Genomic DNA, 22,313 nt, shown 5'->3' with positions numbered 1-22,313 from the left:
TTATTACTTGTATTCTTGCTCTTATTGTAATACTTGTATTGTAACACTTGAACTGTATTTGTTTACAATTGTAAGTCGCCCTGGATAAGGGTGTCTGCTAAGAAATAATAATAATAATAATAATAATAATAATAATAATAATAATAATAATAATAATAAAATAAAATGTGTTTTTGTTGTACCCCAAGGTCAGGACATTAGGTGTATAAGATCCAGTACCTTTTTGTTTACAGATTAAACCCTGGTCCTGACAACAGTAAAACACAACACAATATAATTGTCTATTTTACACATACATATAACCTTTTATAATAATTATCTCCTAAGTATTATTTTGGCTATATAGCAGAGCTCCAACACAATTTTAGATTGAATCTGCTCCTTAGTTATAAAATTAGAAAAAAACCTTTTAAACAACGAAGACCTAAATACTGATGTGAACCACCCCACCATAAAAAAAACAGCAGTAACACGTTGCATAATGTGACCATAGACGTGGGCTGTTCACAAATGGCAAATATGTGGGTCATAGCATATTACAGTATACAGTACCAGATTGAGCAGGGAAAGACTACACCTCCCAAGAGACAATGCGGGAGTTGTAGTTAATTCGGCCTACAAAAATGGCAGCCACCAAAGAAACTACAAGGTCCAGGAGTGCGTAGGGTTTAATTGAAATGTAAACCAGCACGGCTACAGGTGTTTAAGAGGTGTTAGTTTTGTAAGTGGCTGGACTGGACGACAATGAAAGGAAACTGTTTCCTTTGTTCAGGGTCGATCTGGGGGAGGCTTATGGTGGTGGCGGTTAGACTTTGAGGAAAAATGAGAAGTTGGATGGTGTCAAAGGATAGGGTGTAACAAGTTAAAAACTGGTAGGTAGCTTAGATACCCAGTAGATGAGATAGATAAAGGGGGAAGAGTGAAGGCAGATCTCCAAACGGAGATAGGTGTTGTTTTGTTGTTGGAAAAAAAACAACACAGTGGTGTCTCTCCATTGGTATAAAAAAATAGATTCAGCTGGCATGGACATTCCTTTACACAAAAATGTGAAATAGGCCAACAGAAGAGCCACACAAAGTACAGGTTTCCTGTAAAGCAGATGGTGTTATTTTTCAGTTCCTGTGTGGTTTTATACGAAACAACACTATTTAGACAATCATCCCAATCATTTTCAAACACATACAAAAGTCTATAAGCATACTGCCCCATGTGCAGCGCCACTCCAAATATGACCTGTTTACAACCAATGCAGGAAAACTGGGTGGGAAATAGGTTTATTTTACCTTAAAGAATAAATGTGTTTCTGCAATGCTGGCTGCCAAAACTGATGCAACGTTGAAGGGTTTGGAGTATCACTGCACTCAATGGACAGCTGGTTCTTTCAAATTATAACTGAAGATGGGAGAAAGATCTGTTCAGGAATACTTGAACAAGGAAGCAAGGGGTCTGAGTAGTGGGAGGAATGGTCCACCCCCAGTTAGTCTGCATGTCTGCATGTCTGTATGTGTCTGTCTCAACACTTGTTGGAGGTGAATGATACAGCAATCTATTGTGTTACTCATTTCCTTGTACAGTACGCAGCTGACGGGCTATTGCAGTAATCTATGCTGAAGATGAAGAAAATGCAATCAGTTCAAAGGGTGACCTGGTTTTCTAAGAAGCAGCAGCTATTTCTGTATCTTTATCGTAGTTTAAACCACAAATTAAAACTATGCATAGCTTCTGACCTAATATGGCTGTGATAGGATTTAAACTAAGCACACGTGTCAACTGAAAAGTGTGACAGTGTTAGGATTACAGAAACCTGGCTTAGTCCTGAAGATGGAAAATAATTCCATATACAGGGTTATAAACGATTCAGAAAAGATTGACTAGATAGGCGAGGCGGAGGTATAGCTCTATATGTTAGGGATGAGCTAGAAGTAAAAAAAAACATTGATTTATCTCAGACTACTAACAAAAGCGAGTCAATATGGGAGCTGAAAGGTAAAAGCGCTGTTTATTTCTGTATGTTACTGGCCCCCAGGTGAGTATAGAAATGATAGTATATTATTATACATGCATACTTGAGTTTGTGAGTGGTCTGAGGGAGTCGTGAGAATTCCGTGGAGGTTTGTGTAAGAGGGGAAAATAGTCAGAATGTACTATGGTGTTTACTTGTTGTCTGTTCAGTAATGTCAATAAAGTTTTGTTGAAATTGAGCCGAAGCCTGTGGTGTTATCATTCACTATTTACTGAGACACACTCTGTTAGCGTTTGGGATGGACACACTCATACAAAAATGAATGTCAGAATTTCTTCATCTATTTATTTTTATTTTCATTGATTATGGTGTTTTGACCTCAAGCAGCCTTCCTCAATGCTGAGGTTGAGCTCCAAATACCCTTTTTAAAACCCTACACAAGTAGTTTGCATACCAGCACTAATAACCATCAAAACCCCTGATACAGGTTCCAGCAGTCAGCATAACCCCATGTACAATACGGCACTATACCAACACCAACACGGCTGTTTGTAGCCACTACCATAGCCCCTTCAATGCATGAACAGCTCATTCACAAGCACCAAAAACAAATCTAAAAAGAAATGAAAGACACGCTTTGTTTGTATATTTTTAATATGTAGCATGTTTTCTGCACTGACACTGCAAAAGCTCACAAAATTCAAAATGTGCATACAAAGGTTGTCCTTGAGGATCAAACAAAAAAGTGTTGAGCAATGTTCCAAAAATATATTTATTACAAGATCTATTTACAATAACTTTTTTTTTTTTTTTTTTAAAAACGATTCTTAGGTCAAACTGTAATAAATTAGAACACTTTAACCATTTTAAAATAGCTGAAAAATGGTTTTATGATACGCAAACTTATTATAATTAATGAAAGAAACACAATCCTTAAAATCTGCATTCAAATATGTGAGTAATAATAACGGAAATTAGTTATAGGCAGTCTTCTAGGGACTCCGTTTCCTGGTGCAATTCTTCATTCAGTTTTCCTCTGGAATTCAGAAAAGAAGTTAGTACTTTAGGTTATAAAATGGCAAGAATAGAGGGAGCAATCTCATTGGCTAACAAGCATTCCAACCTGCGTGAATATGTCACTATACCAGCACAGCTTGAAACTTTCAGAACCACTTTATCTGGTTCCCTTGACAACCAGTGGAGGGATTGGTCTGGCGTTGGGTGCCATTTTATAAGTGCAATAACACACTCCAGGTTGTTCAAAGGTGGTACAAATTCTGCAAGCCTGGGCTGTTTAACTGTACTTTTCTTCAACCATATTTGAATACCCTGTCATGTTATTGTTTTCTTACAGCATGAATACCCATCTTATATTGAATCATTCTCATACTGCTGTGCAATAAGATGGAAATCACCTTGTGAATAAAAAACTTTTTTTTTCACCTGATATAATTACATGGAACAGAAAACCATGGAAGTTACCCAAAAGCTTACAGTAACATTTTATATTAAATATCTCTAATTACTGTGTATTTACATAGTAGTTACTTAGTAAATACATGTGTACTTACACCATTACAATGTTATAGTTAAAATGTGTACACTTTTTGCATGATATAACCCTAATCCTATCCCTAAACCTAACCTTAACTCGAACCCGAACTCTAAACCTAACCCTAACCCCACTAACCCAAACTCTAAACCTAATCCTAACTCTTTTCTGATACAATTGTGTACTTACATATATCATGTAAAAAGATGTACATGTTAAGTACATTGTAGCAATGCATAATAACATTGCAATTACATGTAAGTACACATGTATTTGCTATGTAACTACTCTAACTACAGAACAATTAGAGACACTTAATGTAAAGTGTTATCAATCTTAATTTGCTGACCTACAGTATTTTTGGCTTCTTACGAACTGTACAGGTATTTCAAGCATGATTAGATGTAACGTGGACATGGCAAACGTAGAAGAGAGTCAGCTTACTCTGTTCTGTGCCTTTCGGTGCCTGCACAAGGAAATAATCTGAGTCTTTATGATCTGGAGCTTCTGGAAGTGTAAAATACAAAGTTAAACACTAAAAGATGAACAGCCAATAAAAGGTAGATAGCTATGTAAATATGGTCGTTTTAATGTATCTTTTTTATTAATACCAAAGGACTGTTTTGCATAACAATCTAGGACGTTAAAGGTGCATTTATTTCAGGAGATGTGTAGTTTGTAGTGTTGTACAATGAGAAACATTGGATTTCTTTACAATTGAGCAGTTAAAATTATTTTTGGTGGTGGGATCAGACTTATGACTGGTACGGTACATTTCAATGAATTTAATATCCGTTAAATTATTATTATTATTATTATTATTATTATTATTATTATTATTATTATTATTATTATTATTATTATTTAATAATAATAATAATAATAATAATAATAATAATAATAATAATAATAATAATAATAATACTTACTTTGTTCAGCGTCTTTTGGTGCCTGCACAAGGGAATAGTCAGAGTCCTTATTATCCAGAGCTTCTGAAAAACACAAAATTATACACTATTAGAAAAGATGGAGCCTTTCTGGGGATTGCATATTAATTAAATCGTACATATACATGTTTATTACAGTTTTCAGGTCACCAGTAAATGAAAGTTGCCTCTTGAAGGCTGTCTCTCAAACTGCTTTGAAATAGACCAGCTCAGACATGCTTTGTGACTTCACATTATGTGCAAGTTAAGTTGAACAGACCTAACGGAAGAAAGAAAGACACTTACTTTGCTTGTCTACTTTTGGTTTCTGAACAACTGCATAGTCGGAATCTTTGCTGTCCTCTGACTCTGAAAATTCAAAATAAGTTAAATTAAATTAAAACCAGTGGTGTAGTCAAGCCTGAACTCGCAAAACAGGCAAGCTAAATAACAAATCTCCTGCACAACTGTCTGAGTCAGTAGTCCACCAAATGCAATAAAAAGAGCATTAAGAACTTCTTCTATTACAAACTACCTCTTTAAGAAGACTGAAAATGCTGAGAAAGACGACAGCAACCGTGCATTGACTATGACTGTGGACCCAAACACAAACGAAGCCACTGACACACACAGTCACGTAAGCATTCTGACAAGATGGAGGAGACGTGATTGAACTAGCTATCAGAGAGGCCGGGGCTTAGGGGGGGGCGTGATGCGAGGACTGTTCAAACGTGAGTGAAGTGTTGCTTTGTGTTCTAACTGTGTGTGTTTGTCTTCTCCAGAAGGCTAAATACGGATCTGGGAGCTGCCGATTTATGCCAGAAATAAACCCAGACTGCACTGCACCTGAACACACACCAGCACCACTGTTTCCAGCACCGCACCTGCACTGACAGCACGCACTGTCCGGAGACGTATCTGTGTTTGTGTCTTGTGTCTGTGTTCGTTATTATTATTTCAGGACTGCAACCCCTTGGTTTTGACGCTGGCAATACCCACAGTTGGGTAGAGCCAGCATTATTATTTAAACCGGTCAAGCTGACCAGAACAAGTAAAAATAAAAGAGCTTGAACTTTGAACTCTGTGTTTGTCCGTTTGGAGAACCCGCATCACCCCTACACCAACGCACTGCCACGCACACGTTCACAATCACCTATTTGTATAAAAATTCTTGTTTAAGAAAATTTAGTGGCATTCCAGTACCTTCAGATTTAGGACTGCACCGCGGTTTACAACTGACACATAATTATCACACAGACACAGAAATATATCTGATAAGAATTGTATGATGCATTCACAATATGTTAACATTATTGTATGCCATACTGTACATACTTAGATGTTATGTGGGCATAGTGAATGTGCCATATCACAAAGCATTTACCACCATGCAAAGTTAATGCCATTTGTTTTCTAAAATAATAAAAACAGACGTTACAAAGATGTTATAAATATAATTACTCAGGAGTTAATTTAAGAGCTTGCATACGTGCCTTAGTTGTTTCTTGCAAGTTATTTATCAGCATTTTTTTTTATATATAGCTGTGGAAAGGGCTTTGTGAACATGGCCCATATACATGTTTCAATAATACTTAATAATATTGGCCACCAATTGAAATGCATGTCAATAGAAATGTCCACAGATGTCTAAAGAATTGAAACAGTGAAGGAATGCCAGCCAGTCTTTAAGTCAGCTTACTTTGTTCAGAAACTTCCAGTTCCTGGATAAGGGAATAGTCAGAGTCCTTTGGAGTCGGAGTTTCTGGAAGTGTAAAAAAAACAAAATGATCATCTTAGAAAAGATGCTGTTTCGGGTGTTGTACATTCAAATGAAATCTCACATGGCTGCATTTATATAACGTTATTGGATTGTTTAGTGCAGCACTAAACTGCAATTCCTGTTGCCTCTCTAAGGCTCTGTAACTGCTTTGAAATAGCCAGCTCAGACTCAGGTCAAGTGTCAGATTAGTGGAGATTACACACTTCAGTAATCACCAAAAGTACACACCTTAAAATGTAACCTTTCTCTTAGCTATACAATTGACACGGTTTACTTTATTTCATTCTCCTATTTACCTCACCTTCTTTAACTTAATCCTACACCCTCCCATGCCTATATAATGAACTATTCTTAGTGACAATTCACAGATTCAGACCTATGCAAGTTTGTCTAATATGTGCATAAAACAGTATACTATACACACAGAGATTGTCATCAATTTGCGGGTGGAGGCAATATTAAACGAAAGGATATAAACAGCCAAGACATTTATAGTCTAAACTTTTGTCACAGTTTTGTTTAATTTTATTAACTAAAAAATGTAAGAAAGTAAACTCACTTTTTTCATTTGCTTTTGGTTTCTGAACAACTGCGTAGTCGGTACTGCCGTCAAATACTGAAAAATAGAACAATTTCATTGATCTGAGACTGAGCATGTGCCACATGGCCAAACGTTTTGCATCACCCTATAGAATTAACTAACGTCACGTTATCATATTGAATTAAGTACCGCTTTGTAGTTTTTCCATATATTTAAAGAAAAACTGACTCTTTGAAATCTAAAAACTACTGTTATTATGGCTTCCGGTAGACATTTTCCGTCTTTAGGGAGGTCTCAACTCCCTCTTGTGGTCACAGCTAGCACAACAGTTATGTAAATTGAATTTAGTTTTTACAGGAAGCCCTCTTCCTAATGGTCAGACATGAAAAACAGCAACTCACCTTGGACAGCAACTTTTGGTGCCTGTGCAAGAGAATAGTCAGAGTCCTTACTGTCTGGTGCTTCTGAAAGTGTGGCATACAACATTATTTATTCCAACAAATTACATTCAAATAACAGTGTGGGTTCAGCTTGTAGAGCCATTCATTAACAAAAGAGAAACACCTTACAATAAAACGTGTTAAGAGTGCACCCACAAAAGCAAGCCAGGAAATGCTTCAGCACACATAACTCAGCCTTATAAGGCTTTAACTAAGATTCGATGAGGCTGAGATCATAAGAGAAGTGGGGAGAATGCCACTGAAGCTAAAGAAGAGGTAAAACCTTAGAGAAAGTGTAAACTGCAATGTTATGCAGGAGTCTGTAGCTGTTCTTCTTCCAGAGTGCTCTCTATAAAGAACCATGTGATTGTGCCAGTCCTCCTCTCTGACCCTTGCTGTATTTAGGCTCTATAAGGAACCCTTCATGCTTAAGCAATAAGCCATGACAAGGTGTGCACTGGGATATACAAACCACACAACCCTCCAGTGCACTGCTGTCTATAGTTGGCTGCAATATCACATCTCCACTTGAAATGAACAGCACAAGAATGCTGTCCACGTTATAATGAACAACAGATGATTCTATTAAAAGACTTAAGAAGTCAAACAGTAATTCATATAACCTCAAGGGATTCCAAAATGTAACCAGTCATATTTGGTTCGAAATGTGATAAGCAACAGCAGGGATATTAATTAAGGGTAAACGACAAAATACAATACAGTATTTATGCTATCATATAAGGTACTGCACGGCATGTAATGCTGTAGCGCCCTCTTGTGGCCACAGAATGTCACATGCTCCTTTTCTTAGAAAAATTAATGAATACTGTATGCTGTTTTCATATGTGGAAAGACATCCTGTGAAGACATTAGCCATACCGTTTGTAATTGAATAGTGGTTGACAGTACATGTTTTACTGTAGTTATAATCCTCCCAGTGTGACATTTTCTAAAGTTCTTTATAATTGAAAGATGGTTCAGAAACTACATTCTTGAGCTTGGAATTAAAAAAAAAGCAAAACCATTGCTTTTGGTTGCTGTGCAAGAACCTAGTTTGATACTTTCTGGAGTATATTAAACCAAATTATTTAAAATGAAAAGAATACTTACTTTTTTCATCTGTGTTTAGGTCCACAACTGCATAATCCGAGTCTATATTAGCCGGGCAATCTGAAAACAAAACAGAAGGGTGGGCTGTGATAATGTTGCAATTGTTAATACAAGGGAAGAAAATTAACGTTACAACCTTGGTTCACACTGCTTTAAATGTGCCCTAGGGATAATGTTGGCAGAGCTTGAAATATTAGAGTGATTACCATTTGACTCTTTGTATGACAGACCTGACTTTCTTTGCTTACAGGTTAGACACAACACAAGAGTATTCAGCGATAATCAGGCACCACAGATATTAGAGCCACATTTCCTATCAAGTATGATGTTAAATCTACAGCTATGGCAAAAGGTTTTGCATCAACTAGAATTTTAGGATTGAGAATTAATTAAAAATATATTAACGTAATTTAGATCTTTTATTTAACATCATGTCAAAGGAACTACAAAATGATATCGCGAAAAAAGTCTACCGGAAGCCATAATAGTAGTACAGTATTATTTCATGTTAGATTTTGAAATTTTTCAATTTGTCAGTCAACTTACTTTGTTCAGCGACTTTTGGTTCCTGGATAAGGGCATAGTCAGAGTCCTTATTTTCCTGATTTTCTGGAAGTGTAAAAAACAAAATGATCGTCTTAGATGCTGTTTCAGAGATCTCGAAATCTCACATGGCTGCATTTATATAAAGTCCTTCTGTTTATTTTATTAGTTCAGCAATTCCCGTTGTCTCGCTAAGGCTTTGTAACTGCTTTGAAATAGACAGTCTGTGGTGTAAAAGGAATGTTTTAAAATCTATTTACTGCACTCGCAACTGTATTTCAGAAAACTTTGCTTGCTTTTTAATCTTTCATATGGGATATGGGATGTGCTGAAAGTTGAAATTCAAAAACTGAGATTGAAATGTATTTTTATATGTGTCAGAGGGCTAACTCTTATTGTTAAGGTGCTATCTTGTGCATTCTTTGTATGTAATTAAAGCCTGCGGTGTAAAAGGATCCTATAATTACAGATTGTTTAATTATTGCCTCATGGTTTCATGTGCTTCAGCTAGTGCACGCTTGAAGAATGAAGATGAATCATTTTGAACTCTGTGTGAGCGATTTGCAGGTTCCCTTTGGCAATGATTTACTAAGGTAAAGTATATTAGAATTGTACAGCTATGGCCAAAAGTTTTGCATCACCTAGAATTTTAGGATTAAGATATCTTTTAAAAAAAAAACTATATGAACATAATTTAGATCTTTTTATTTAAGATCATGTAATCAAAGAAACTACAAAATGATATTGCAAAAATCTACTGGATGTTTCAAAATGTCACATTTTTCACTTGTCGTCAGTTTTTTTTTTTTTGTTAAGTACATGGAAAACTACAAAGCAGTATGTAATTAAATATGTTAATGTAACATTATTCAGCAGGTTTCAGTCGACTTTATGAAGTAAAATTAGTTCTATAGGGTGATGCAAAACTTTTGGCCATAGCTGTACCCCCCCCCCCCACCCCCCCACACTAAATAAAAAGACAAGATGGACCATTTTCAGATATTTTTGGTTCCATCACAACTGCATAGTCAGGTTCCTGTTGGTTCTCAGCATCTGCAAGAAGAAACTGTGTTTAGAAATCTGATTCAGGTAAAAGAATCCTTTTTTAAAAATATTCAGTTCTTACATATATCAGTGCAAAAAGATTTACATGTTAAGTACATTGTAACTATGCATAATGCATTGTAATGATGTGTAAGTACCCATGTATTTACTAAGTAACTACACAATAATTACTTTATATTCAATGCAAGTGCCCTTCGTTATTAGATCAATCTCAAACGTTGATGTTAGTATTAGTGATAATTACCCCTATCTGCGTTTAGAAACATGAAAAGCATTAAGAAAACAATGATTTTCAGTACTGTACCGTTATCAGCTGGTTTTGGTAGCTGCACCAATGCGTAATCTGTGTCACCTTCAAAACCTGGGAAATAACATGTAAAAAATAAAAAAGGTGTGCTTTTAAATTCAACGCCCATGACATGTGAGAGACAATGGAGCTGGCTACAGACAGGTACAGAGCTGGCAGGCAGCAGTGAAGAGGCAAGAGATTGCCTCAGTCCTTACCCTGTCTGCCATTTCAATTTCACGCTATGGCGTGCCAGGGTAGCACCAGTAGACACATTACATTATTATTTTAGCAACCATCATTGGTCTGAACTTGTCACATGACCCACGGTGGGTCATGTGACTAGTCCAGACCAATTATATGAGGCTGTGTTGTCCAGTGGCTCATTGTATAACCCTGAGCAAGTCACTTAACCTCCTTGTGCTCCGTTTTTCGGGTGAGACGTAATTGTAAGTGACTCTGCAGCTGATGCATAGTTCACACACCCTAGTCTTTGTAAGTCGCCTTGGATAAAGGTGTCTGATAAATAAACAAATAATAATCCTCAAAAACTAATTGAATAGGGGGGAGGGGGGTGCTTGATTAGGGCAGGGTTTGATCATTTAGCACATTTCTTTTTTTAGTAAAAATGTCGATTTGCAGCCCTGCATTTAGTCTTGGGCTTCTCTGTAGAAAAGAGTCTGAATTATTTTACTAACTTGTATAGTGGCATTTGATATATAATGTGGATTATGCAACTTTCTACTGTGCAGAGTAAAGACAATGACCACATTTTAATTGTGACCTGAGAATCCAGGTTTGAACCCTGCTCAGGTGATAAAGCATCAGAGGCTAGTAAATAAAAACACATTGCGTTTGCAGCACCGGTCCCCCAGATCTGTACCCAGGCCTCTGGTGTTGAAATGCATTACATATTAGTCTTAGAGGCTTGGTATTTAGACCACAGTTCAAGAAAGCGTACCTTTCCTCCAAGATCTTATTCTCCGGCATACAAGTAGTCCAAGAATGAAGACAACCGCAAATGCAACTGGATAGATTACATAGTGTATAACTAAAATTGCAAAAAAAAAATAAAATAAAATAAAATAAAATAAATAAAACCACACATAAAAGGACAGAGTTGTTCATTCAGAGTTGTTATTACACTTCCCATATGATTTTAAAAATGGTCAAATGAAGCAAATTATTAGTTACATTAAGGATGTAGTGAATTAATTGAGAGCTCAGTTGGAATGAAAACCAGAAGAGAGTGGAGTCCCAGAACCAGGTTTGGGAAGCCGGTTTAAGTGGTACCGTATTCCTTCAAATTTCAGATACACTTTTTAAACCAATTTTTTTCTTCTCAAAAATGTTATCCTGTGGAGTGGACTCTCTCCTCCTCCATGTAAACAAAGCAAAATTTGTCTAAAGACAAACATATTGATAAATTTCAACCCATAAGAAAAAATTATATAATATACTGAAATACGGGAAAATACTGTAAATGTATTTGAATATATATATATATATATATATATATATATATATATATATATATATATATATATATATATATATATTGGATTATATTTTTAATATACACTGCCCTACTTCCAAGAAATGCAAATATGTGCTGTTTGTGCAATGGCATGGTTTTGTTGCAGGCTAGGGTTTCTTCAAGGTAACACATTAGAATTCTCACTTCTGTATGGTGTTTGGTTTAATTTAACAAACAGCCAAGTTTCATTCGTTTAAAAATTAATCTTTAAATTACTTGTGCTGTACAGCTTAAAAATACGACCCTATATGTGAATGAATTGAATTTCTCAAGCTTTCAAGTGGTAATGTGCTCATTGAAGACTGCACAGTTGCAATGGAGGGATCAGATCTTTCGTTCCGTTTGTTATTCATAATCTGTTGGGGTTTTTTTCTTTATCAAGTAGCTACAAATATTTTTTGTGTTTTTTTTTTTTTTAGTTTGGTTTATTCCCTTTGTGCTCGCGGGCAGGGCCAGCACAGGTGCATCTCAATAGTGCAGCACCAACACAAACAGAGACTAAGTCTATCACCCGTGTAAGCAGGAATGCTTGTTAATTGTTACGTGTGATTTTATTAGTATAAATTAGTAGTGATTTGAAGTGGCAATGGAGTGATCAGAGCTGTACTTACCTGTGGTTGATTCATTCAATATATGTGTTGTTTTTGTTACAGTTGTTCTTGAAGTAGCTGTAAAGTAAACATTCGATCACTATGGTCAACAGCCATGATTATTGCCACATCAAGAATTATGGGACAAAAAGTAGGTGGGCCCTAAAATGTGAGCCAGTACTTTACATATCTTATAATAAGTGACAGTGTCTTTAACTTACGGCAGAGGTCACTGTGGTGTTCAAAACAATAGGGAAACAAAAAGAGAATACATTCTAAAAGAAGGTGTACAATACAAAATGATTCTGTAAAGAATGATCCCATGTTAAAACTTACCAGCTGTTGGTTATTAACTTTGGATAATAGCATTATAAACCTAATCAAGAACACAGCTGCACCAAACCCTGATGCAGAGCTAAATCTATCACCCGTGTAAGAGGGAATGCTTGGTAATTGTTACTTGTGATTTTATTAGTGTAAATTAGTAGTGATTTGATGTGCAGTAGTTGTTGTTGAAGTAGCTGTAAAGTAAAGATTTTAAACTTTAATGTCAGATGTGTTTGTTCAAGAGAGTATAGCACAGAGCATGGTGGTGAAAGGTAAAAAGTCATGGTCTAGCTGGATTTTCCCAATCAGATGTTTGCCCTTGTTTTCTTCCCAGTTTTGAAATTCCCAATCAATGCACTGATTCAGGAGGACTGGAGATCAATGGCAGATCTCAGTGCTCACAGCCAATCGCATCTTTAATACACACACACACACACACACACACACACACACACACACACACACACACACACACACACACACACCTATTACTAATGTCATGACTGTTACGATATTGAATGTAGCACTACAAGTCTAACATTATGTCTGTGTTTTGAAAGGTAAAGATAGAAAAGTGAAACGAAATTAGATGTGGATAAAGATATAAACTTCAGTCCACTCAAGTCACATACACCTGAATACCAGACCACAAAATAGATACCTCAGCTCACTGATCTAAATAGATCAGCCTTACTCACACACACACACACACACACACACACACACGCACACACACACGCACACACACACACACACACACACACAAACACACACCCCAGCTACACACACTGCAAAACACAAAGTTCTGACATAGCAATGAAACTCAGTGAAAGGAAATATCCATATTTGAAAACTACTTAAACAGAGACCAATGTATCACAATGAATCTTTGCAGTGGTATCACCATATTTGAAACTGAAAAAGCAAGCAAACCATATGAGATCACCACGTTTGTGTTTGAATTCCACAATTCCATTTCCTGGAGGACGCACTTGCTTTAACTTTACTGTTTGTAGGACAAAGGGTTGACAATAAATACAAATGCATCATGCCAGAAAGTGCTGTAACAACATGGTTCTGAAGTTCAAAAACCGGAATTTACTGAACAATCACATCACAATCACGGTGTGTTTATGTATGGGTGTAATGCAGCCTTACTAAAAAACAGCATTTTAATGTAAACAAAATGAATAATTACAATTTACATTGGAGAGACAATAAAAAAACAACAACAATATTCTTGCAAGAAGGCAAGCGGTAGTTGACAAAGGAAAAACTTCTACAAAAACATAAAACAAAAAGGTTATTTGGAATGAAGATTTTCATGAAACAATGCACAGTTGCAATTGTACCCTTGCACACTAGGGGGTGCTGAGGAGGTAAAGAGAGGGGGGGGGGATGATGTGGGTCACTTGTAATCAAAACTACGATTATTATCACAATACTCAATGTAACGGTTAGTTTCAAATAATTCTAATAACCAATGTTGCTGCCACAGATACTGCAAAGTAAGATTATGATTGAAGCAGCAGGAAAGCAATGGCATGCAACATCTCCATTAAAGTGATGCCCTGCCCCTGTTTAAAGGAGTTGGGGTCATTTAAGTCTTCTTTTGGGAATTTAGCTTAGCCAGGCCAGTATTGTATTGTACTGACCTGTAATGGAATGTATCCATGACTCCAGAAATTAACACTCCTACTCTTCATGGAAAGAGAGAGAAATCTTTAATATCCAGGACCTCTGTCTCAAAGTGTCTCTATGCTATACTAACACCAGAGAGTGCTACCATAACACCCCTTCCTGCACACCTCAATTTTCCACAGATTCTCCCCCAGTTTATGGAATGCTTCTCATGTTTATGTTCAGCCAGGAAGCTCTCTGCAGTAAAGACTGAAGGCAAAGCCTATTGTTCTTTCAGGATCATCTGTAAGTTTTCAGTGGTTTGGACAATTGGTGTTGTGATATTTTACATTGTATTCCCCCCCCACCCCCACCCCCACACACACAGTATTTAATCAATGAATTGTTCAAAACGTCTAAGTGGTAGTGTGCTCTTTTCAGACTGACAAGTGCGATATGATCTCAACTTACTTGTAGCTGTTTCTTTCTTTGGAGGCATGGTCAGGACTGTTGTTTGTTTTGAAGGAGCTGTGAAGAAAATATCTGAAAGTTTGGCAAGGTTGGCATGTAGATTGAGAACTCCTCATTCAATTGCAATAAAGATTGTTAGTGCTAAGTTTCCATTTACCTGATTTGCATACAGATTTAGTGATTTAAGTCTTTGTGGGCTTAACACACCTGGACTTATTATTGAAGGGATTTTAAAATAAGAACACCTACACAAACACACTGTGTAATCATTTTTTTCCCATAAATTACTATACAGATACGTATTTAGCAGCTTAAGTCTGTTTATTTTTCAGTAGAATGTAAGTTTATTATTGAGAATTTGGTAGAAACAAACAACATGCTTAGTGCAAGTTATGTATTGCATACAAAAAATATATAGAAATGTATTGATATTTATATATTTTATCAGTAGATATTTATATATTTTTTAAATACACCACAAACTCGATAGATCGCGGGTGTCGGGGTCCGATATAAATCCGCTATATATCAAGAGCCGTGATAGAGCGAGAGACCCACAGAAAAACAAATAGGCTAACAAATACTGTACAACCACTCCCTCGTTTTATCAGGGGCGTCAGGGTCCAGTATAAATCCTCTACACAACCCGCTTGTTCTCATTTTTTGTATAAAAAGCAGCACACAGTTATAATTCGTACAGCAGAGGGTAATTGCTTCTCATCAACTTAAATCCAATTAATTTCACAAGTCTTCCTCTCCTTTCTCGAATGCACAAACTCACTGCATTGAAAGAATCCATTCCCAACATAAGAGGCTTTTTGCTGGGGAGCTGACGTCACTGCCTTGTCACTTTTGCTAGTGCATTGCTGCCATACGTGAACACCTCGTTGGCTAAAATAAAAATCGCTTCAGCAAGTAGATATTTAATTTACTTTGTGTTATTGTGCAATACATGTGTATATGATAACAGTACGATATTAATGCTTTGTTTTTAATTGTTTTGAATATTGTTGCTTGTGATGTGCAGTACGAAATAAAACGAACAGTAATTCTAAGTGCCTATGTATATTGCAGCTAAGGCATGCGCAGTTAGACAGTAAAAATGGGGAGCCAACCCCATGACCGCGATATATCTGAATGCGACTTAACGGGGGGTGGGTGTATATAGAAACCTAAAGAAATCTATAGAAACTAAAAACATGTATAGTCATTCATAGAAATCCATACCTCACTAAATCCTACAGAAATCTATTCATATTTATTGAAAATTGTAGAAACATGTTAGGATTTTTCTTAGCCTCCAGTGTAGTCCTCTGTTGAACAAAACAGACACTACTATAGATTTATATGGAATAGTGTTGGCAAACATTTAAGCTGCAGTGTACTAATTCAGACTGCACAGTGACAATGCAATAGTCTGATCTGTACTTACCTGTGGATGATATTTTGTTTGATTGCGTAGTTGAGACTGCTGTTGCTTTGGAAGTAGCTGTAAAGTAAAGGTTTGAAACTTGAATGAGGAAAGCAAGGGCAAAGGCAAAGAAACACTGGCGCACAAAGGCAAAGCATACACTGCCTGGCCATTTTATTAGGACCTTTACCTATCTGGTTGTGCCACTATTTTCCACCATTTTCCCTGATCACAGCCTTGACATGACATGGTATTTGTCGTTCAAGTTCAACCCAAGCATGCTCAGTTAGATTGAGAGCTATGGACTGTGGTGGTCATGGAACATTCCTGTAGTTCTTGCTTCTCAAACCATTTGTATTGTCTTGAAAGTAGCCACTGTCATCAGGGTACAAGTATAGCATTGCTGGGTGGAGTAAACTACAGCGTTCATTTGGCCTGCCAGAGTAGACAGGTAAAAAAAGGCCAGGCTGTGTACTGTATCTCTCTCAATCACACCCTCTACAAAAAGCAGGAATGCTTGTTAATTGGTACTTGTGATTTTATTAGTATAAATTAGTAGTGATTTGAAGTGGCAATGGAGTGATCAGATCTGTACTTACTTGTGGTTGATTCACTACTCAGTGTAGTTTCTGTTAGTTTTATTGTTTTTGCTGCAGTTGTTGTTGAAGTAGCTGTAAAGTAAAGATTTTAAACTTTAATGTCAGATGTATTTGTTCAAGAGAGTTTAGCACAGAGCGTGTTGGCCACATGTAAAAGGTCATGGTCTCGCTGGATTTTCCCAATCAGATGTTTGCCCCTGTTTTCTTCCCAGTTTGAAATGCCCAATCAATGCACTGATTCAGGAGGACTGGAGCTCAATAGCAGATCTCAGTGCTCACAGCCAATCACATATTTAATACACACACACACACACACACACACACACACACACACACACACACACACACACACACACATATTACTAATGTCATGACTATTATTAATGTCATGACTGTTATGATATTGAATGTAGCACTACAAGTCTAACATTATGTCTGTGTTTTGAAAGGTAAAGATAGAAAAGTGAAACGAAATCAGATGTGGATAAAGATATAAACTTCAATCCACTCAAGTCACGTACACCTGAACATCAGACCACAAAATAGATACCTCAGCTCACTGATCTAAATAGATCAGCCTTACTCACACACACACTGACACTCACATACACACACCCCAGCTAGACACACTGCAAAACACAAAGTTCTGACATAGCAATGAAACTCAGTGAAAGGAAATATCCATATTTGAAAACTACTTAGACACAGACCAATGTATCACAATGAATCTTCGCAGTGGTATCATAGGTTATTTGAAACTGAAAAAGCAAGCAGAACATACAAGATCACCACGTTTGTGTTTGTGTTTCAATTCTCTAACTTTACTGTTTGCAGGACAAAGGGTTGACAATAAATACAAATGCATCATGCCAGAAAGTGCTGTAACAGCATGATTCTGAAGTTCAAAAACTGTGGTACACATTTATTATTATATACAACCAGCAAAGATTCATTCAGATATTATTGTCAGTTTTAAATCATGGTAAATCTACTTAGGAGGACAAAGACAAACCACTCACCAGTCAGCACCTTTAAATCAGCCACATGGATCCCATTGCATTCATATCTCCCAGAGTCTGCTGATTTTACTTTCCTTATGTAAAGGGATGAGTCTGGTCTAAGTTCATATCGATGGTCTGGATCATTTACTTGTGTTACAGTTTTTCCTGCTGGATCTTTGTACAGAATAGGATGATCAGTGCCTCCATTAACCTGCTTCCACCTGACACTCCCTGCCCCTGCTAGAACTGCCGAGTCACCACAGTGCAGGGTTACTGACTCTCCCTCTGACACTGTGTGACTGGCGGGATCTGTGGAAGCAAAATATGTTATAGGGATTTTAAAATGAACAACTAAAGACACATTTAGGGTTCTGAAAGAAAGAAAGAAAGAAAGAAAGAAAGAAACTTTGTTCAGGCTATACACAGTATCTATATATTTTTGTTGCTCATTTTTCTTATTCTATAATCACGTTTAATCAATTATTCTTTATTCTTTAATTGATAATTACATTGTTACCATGGAGCTATATAGAGAAGCTGGAACTGGATATACAATTATGAGGCAGCTCTCTTACCAAGGGAAAATGAAAAATAAGCAATATAAACAGACACACAACTCACCTGCCAGTACTATTAAACTTGTTTCACGTCCTCCACACTCATAGGTTCCAAGGTCTTCTGGCGGAACTTTCTCAATACGAATGTTAAAGCGGTCATCTATTTGAAACCGATTCTGTAGATCTTTTATTTCTTTAACAACTCTTCCATCCTCCTGTCTGGTCACAATCACACGTTTATCCCCACTGACCGCTCTCCTTGTCCACTGGGCCTGTGATCCTACAGGAAGTGATTCATTACAGTACAGGGTAGCCGACGCTCCCTTTGACACTTCTGATATGAAGGGATCTGTGGAAACAAACATACTCTTTGATGAAGATTATTACAATAACACAATATGATATGACTCAGTGCTTTTGTACTGCAAGGCATCAAATAATCAACTTCCGGTTCATTACTGACCTGAAATGATATAATATGAACATTTTACAAATATGCAGTGACGCACGATGCTTAAGTAAACTTAAAGATTTCGGAGTTAAAATGATCTCGCCAATGAGGTGAGGCAATTATAAAGGGAAATAGAATATTAGGCTATATCTCAAAAAGTGTGTAATGCAGGTCTAGGGATACTTAGATTATGCAATGCCCTAACTAGACCTCACTTAGAATACTTTATCCAGTTTTGGTCACCTCACTACAAAAAAAGACATAATTGCACTAGAGAAGGTACAGAGAAGGGCATCTAGGCTAATCCAGGACTTAATGACATGAGCTACGAGGGAAGTTTAAACTAATTAAATATCTTTATCCCAGAAAAAAGAAGGGAAAGAGGGGACTTGATTGAAATAATAAAGGCTATATATAAAGTACCCCAAGATACGACTTCAAATTTAGCACAGAGAGAAGAACAAGAGGACCATAAATGGAAGCTGAGTAAAAGTAAGTTTAGCACGGAAGGTACACAGAGAATTATAAGTGCATGGAATAGCTTGCCAGATGAAGTAGTGGGATCTAAAACACTGGGAACATTTTAAAAATAAAAAGTCTAGATTCTGTCCTATTAAATGTATATGTCACCCTACCCCCCAGTAAGGATGGATGTTCCAAACTACAGCAATACCAAATCCAAATGCACACATTACCCTTGTTCATCATTGACTTTCTAAAATGCACATGGGTAGTTTTTTAATATGATGATGCGTTTGGAAGACTGCCATCCTCAGTGGAAAATAAGTAAATTAGTTACTTCCCCTTTTTCATTAAAACGGGAACACCCTATGAACTAGGGTTAGTTTGCGAGCCAGTCTTTCACCGTTTTGGAGGGCTGGTTTCCTATTTAGGAAACTCGTTGGCTCAGACGTACAGACAATGGGCTGATACACCAGTCCCACTGCCTTTCACCAGTGGAGGCCTGGGTGAAATGATCAGTGGTTTTAACCTAGCTTCTAGACAGTGGATATTTTTGTAATCCACGCCACAAAACAGACCCTGCCACACATTGAGGCACCTGTGTGCTGCCATCATACACAGCTGCAGCCAGAGCCACTGATTCTAACTTTTTATAACCACTAAACTCACTCATGTATTGTTAATATGCGTTGCTTAGCCCATGCATTTAATAATTTATTTTCAATCAATTCTTAGAAGTAACATATTTTGTAATATTGAAAATGTCTTGATATACTAGACCATATATAGCATATATATATATATATATATATATATATATATATATATATATATATATATATATATATATATATATATATATATATTCAGACAGTGTTATATACAGTAAAGTATATTGCTTTTATATGTTAGCCATTGCAAGTAAACCTAAGTAGATAATAGGTGAGTTAGTGCATTGAAAGTTTCCGTTAAACCCTAAAACTGCTAACATCCTATGTAAAATGAGTTGTGGTTTCTCATAGCTAGCACATGTCTGCATTTTGAAAGACACATACATACCCACAGGCTGCTGGTCAAAATAGACAGATTACCACATCTGTGTTTAAAAAGGACATTCATGTTATTGATGTCATATTATATTATAATATGTTATATTAAAGTCCTCCCTTTCTCTGCATTCTAAATACATATAATAAATAGAGATTGAGAAATATATTTGGAATATATCATTCATATTACAAAAACCCGTAGCAGTTAAAATGCATTTGTATTTACTATACATTAAACATGCACTGACATTATAGTAAAAACAAACAGGTAGATTTACAATTAAAGTACCCAGTAATACATTTATTTATATATGGTTATTTGTGTATATTTAAAAAAATGAACAAGTTTGCATCTTTCTTTAATCACACTTTTGTATTTTGCATCCATCTACAGAACTGCTTGTCTAATTCTGATGCAACTTGATCACGTCCTATTTTAGCACAAATGATTGAATATATTATATATATGGAGGCTGTTCATCTGTATGCCTGTATGTCACACAGTAACTTCATGCCATTGCAAATGCTCTCTTTGTCAAGAGAATATGACAGCCTCCACTATCTAATGGGTACAGTAAATATATTTTGTATTTTTATTTTTTATTTTTTTCATAACTTTGCACATAAGCAATGTTTGCTTAACAGCCACAGACTATTAAGAAGTAGCTCTGGAAAGATTCTTAAACCAAATAAGAAGAAGTGAGCATACAAGTGGCTTGAGGTTTAGAAACCTCATGAAATTCAGCACAGGGTTTTACTGTTTGCTGTTTTTTTCCATTGGCTAGACTCCTAAAAAGATACTAGCAAGATGCCGAGATAATGAAGCAAATTACTGCCAGCCAGTATATATATAAAAAAAAATTAAAAACATAGCAAAAAGTAGCATCCATGACTTCATCAGCACCTGTTGCAATTATACCCAGTGTCTGTTTGTCAACATGTATTTATTAAGTTTATTTAAAAAAAAAATGATAAGGTGACACGCCAGCGCAATAATGCACACGGCACCAATTGTTTTATGAGGACTGTCATTCAAATAAATGAGAAACAAAAACAAAAAACCTGTTGGTTCAATTAATCAATTCTTCAAAGAGACAAATGTTGGGTTCATCAGCTTCCTGCAAGAGTTACAAAAGAAATATCCCAAAAATTACAAACATTTCCACTGTGGATTATACAGGATGACAATTACAGAAACTGAGGAAACTGTTAAACTTACCGCAAATCGTAGCTCTAATAACTAATAAACTATAATACATTACATATATCATATCATATTGCTTGTTAGCTACCATTGACTTTCTGTAAAAGTAAATGGAAATTGTTGCTGAATGTGTAAATGAAGCTCATCTATTGTTCTGAACAAAACACATGGCTTTCTAACACAAGGCAAGTAACAAAATAACACTGTTTGCATTAATCATACACATGTTTATTTTGATACCTAGGATTCCTTAAACGTTACTAAGGTAGCCTACTTGGGCAACACATTAATTAGTACCGACATACACCATACAACTGAAAATGCCACGGGACCAGCTGAAAAAGCCATAGGACCGTGGTAGTAATGCCATAGTCTATGACCTAAAGGTATATAGTTGGCAGGTATGCTATCTGTATCTTTGTTTTCTGTATATTATTATTATTATTATTATTATTATTATTATTATTATTATTATTATTATTATTATTAACAACAACAACAACAACAATAATAATAATAATAATAATTTCTGTAACATCTATATAAAAAATAATCTTATCTTATTGACAAATTAGTAGCACATGAGTCACTAACTTTGAGTTGAAAAGTTCATGCTGTTAGATGAATTGGGACACATAAATAAAAATGCAGGTGTCCCCTAGTTCTGTCAAAGCCTGATAAAGAAGCTCTTACCACTCAATGTGAAGGACACTGCCCCAAGCAGAATTACAACGAGAAGGGCTCCAGGGTTCCAAGCCTGTTGCTTCATTTTTGGTTCAACTGCTCTGCTTAATCTGATCACTTCTCATTTATGAGTGACACATATAA

General features: G+C 36.2%; 1 protein-coding gene across 3 annotated transcripts; it reads right to left on the bottom strand.

Moving 5' to 3' along the window:
* Positions 1-2,341: 2,341 nt before the first annotated feature.
* On the bottom strand, positions 2,342-22,313 carry LOC131707094 (uncharacterized). 3 transcript variants are annotated; one of them, XM_059009229.1, is made up of 19 exons: positions 22,179-22,313; positions 18,384-18,668; positions 17,781-18,071; positions 16,762-16,833; positions 16,184-16,240; positions 14,752-14,808; positions 12,355-12,411; positions 11,168-11,257; positions 10,225-10,281; positions 9,846-9,908; positions 8,859-8,921; positions 8,313-8,372; positions 7,164-7,226; positions 6,781-6,837; positions 6,141-6,203; positions 4,748-4,810; positions 4,445-4,507; positions 3,960-4,022; positions 2,347-2,999 (listed from the first exon to the last, which is right to left on the bottom strand). In XM_059009229.1, exons 1-19 carry the CDS (start codon positions 22,252-22,254, stop codon positions 2,989-2,991), a joined length of 1,611 nt encoding a protein of 536 aa, XP_058865212.1. In that variant the 5' UTR covers positions 22,255-22,313; the 3' UTR covers positions 2,347-2,988. The 3 variants fall into 3 exon arrangements, with proteins under 3 accessions (XP_058865214.1, XP_058865212.1, XP_058865213.1); XM_059009231.1 differs by lacking the exon at positions 3,960-4,022 and having other exon boundaries at positions 2,342-2,999; XM_059009230.1 differs by lacking the exon at positions 6,781-6,837.

This window comes from Acipenser ruthenus, chromosome 38 (assembly GCF_902713425.1).
Source record: "Acipenser ruthenus chromosome 38, fAciRut3.2 maternal haplotype, whole genome shotgun sequence".
Taxonomy (NCBI): domain Eukaryota; kingdom Metazoa; phylum Chordata; class Actinopteri; order Acipenseriformes; family Acipenseridae; genus Acipenser; species Acipenser ruthenus.
This window is presented reverse-complemented; position numbering and strand designations above follow the sequence as displayed.

Coding starts and splice junctions, on each gene's coding strand:
- LOC131707094 (XM_059009229.1), bottom strand. CDS start 22,254: ATGAAGCAACAGGCTTGGAACCCTGGAGCCCTTCTCGTTGTAATTCTG. Junction 9,909..10,224: donor ACCAAAACCAGCTGATAACG/GTACAGTACTGA, acceptor TTCTTCTTGCAG/ATGCTGAGAACCAACAGGAA. Junction 4,811..6,140: donor ACTGGAAGTTTCTGAACAAA/GTAAGCTGACTT, acceptor TTGAATTTTCAG/AGTCAGAGGACAGCAAAGAT.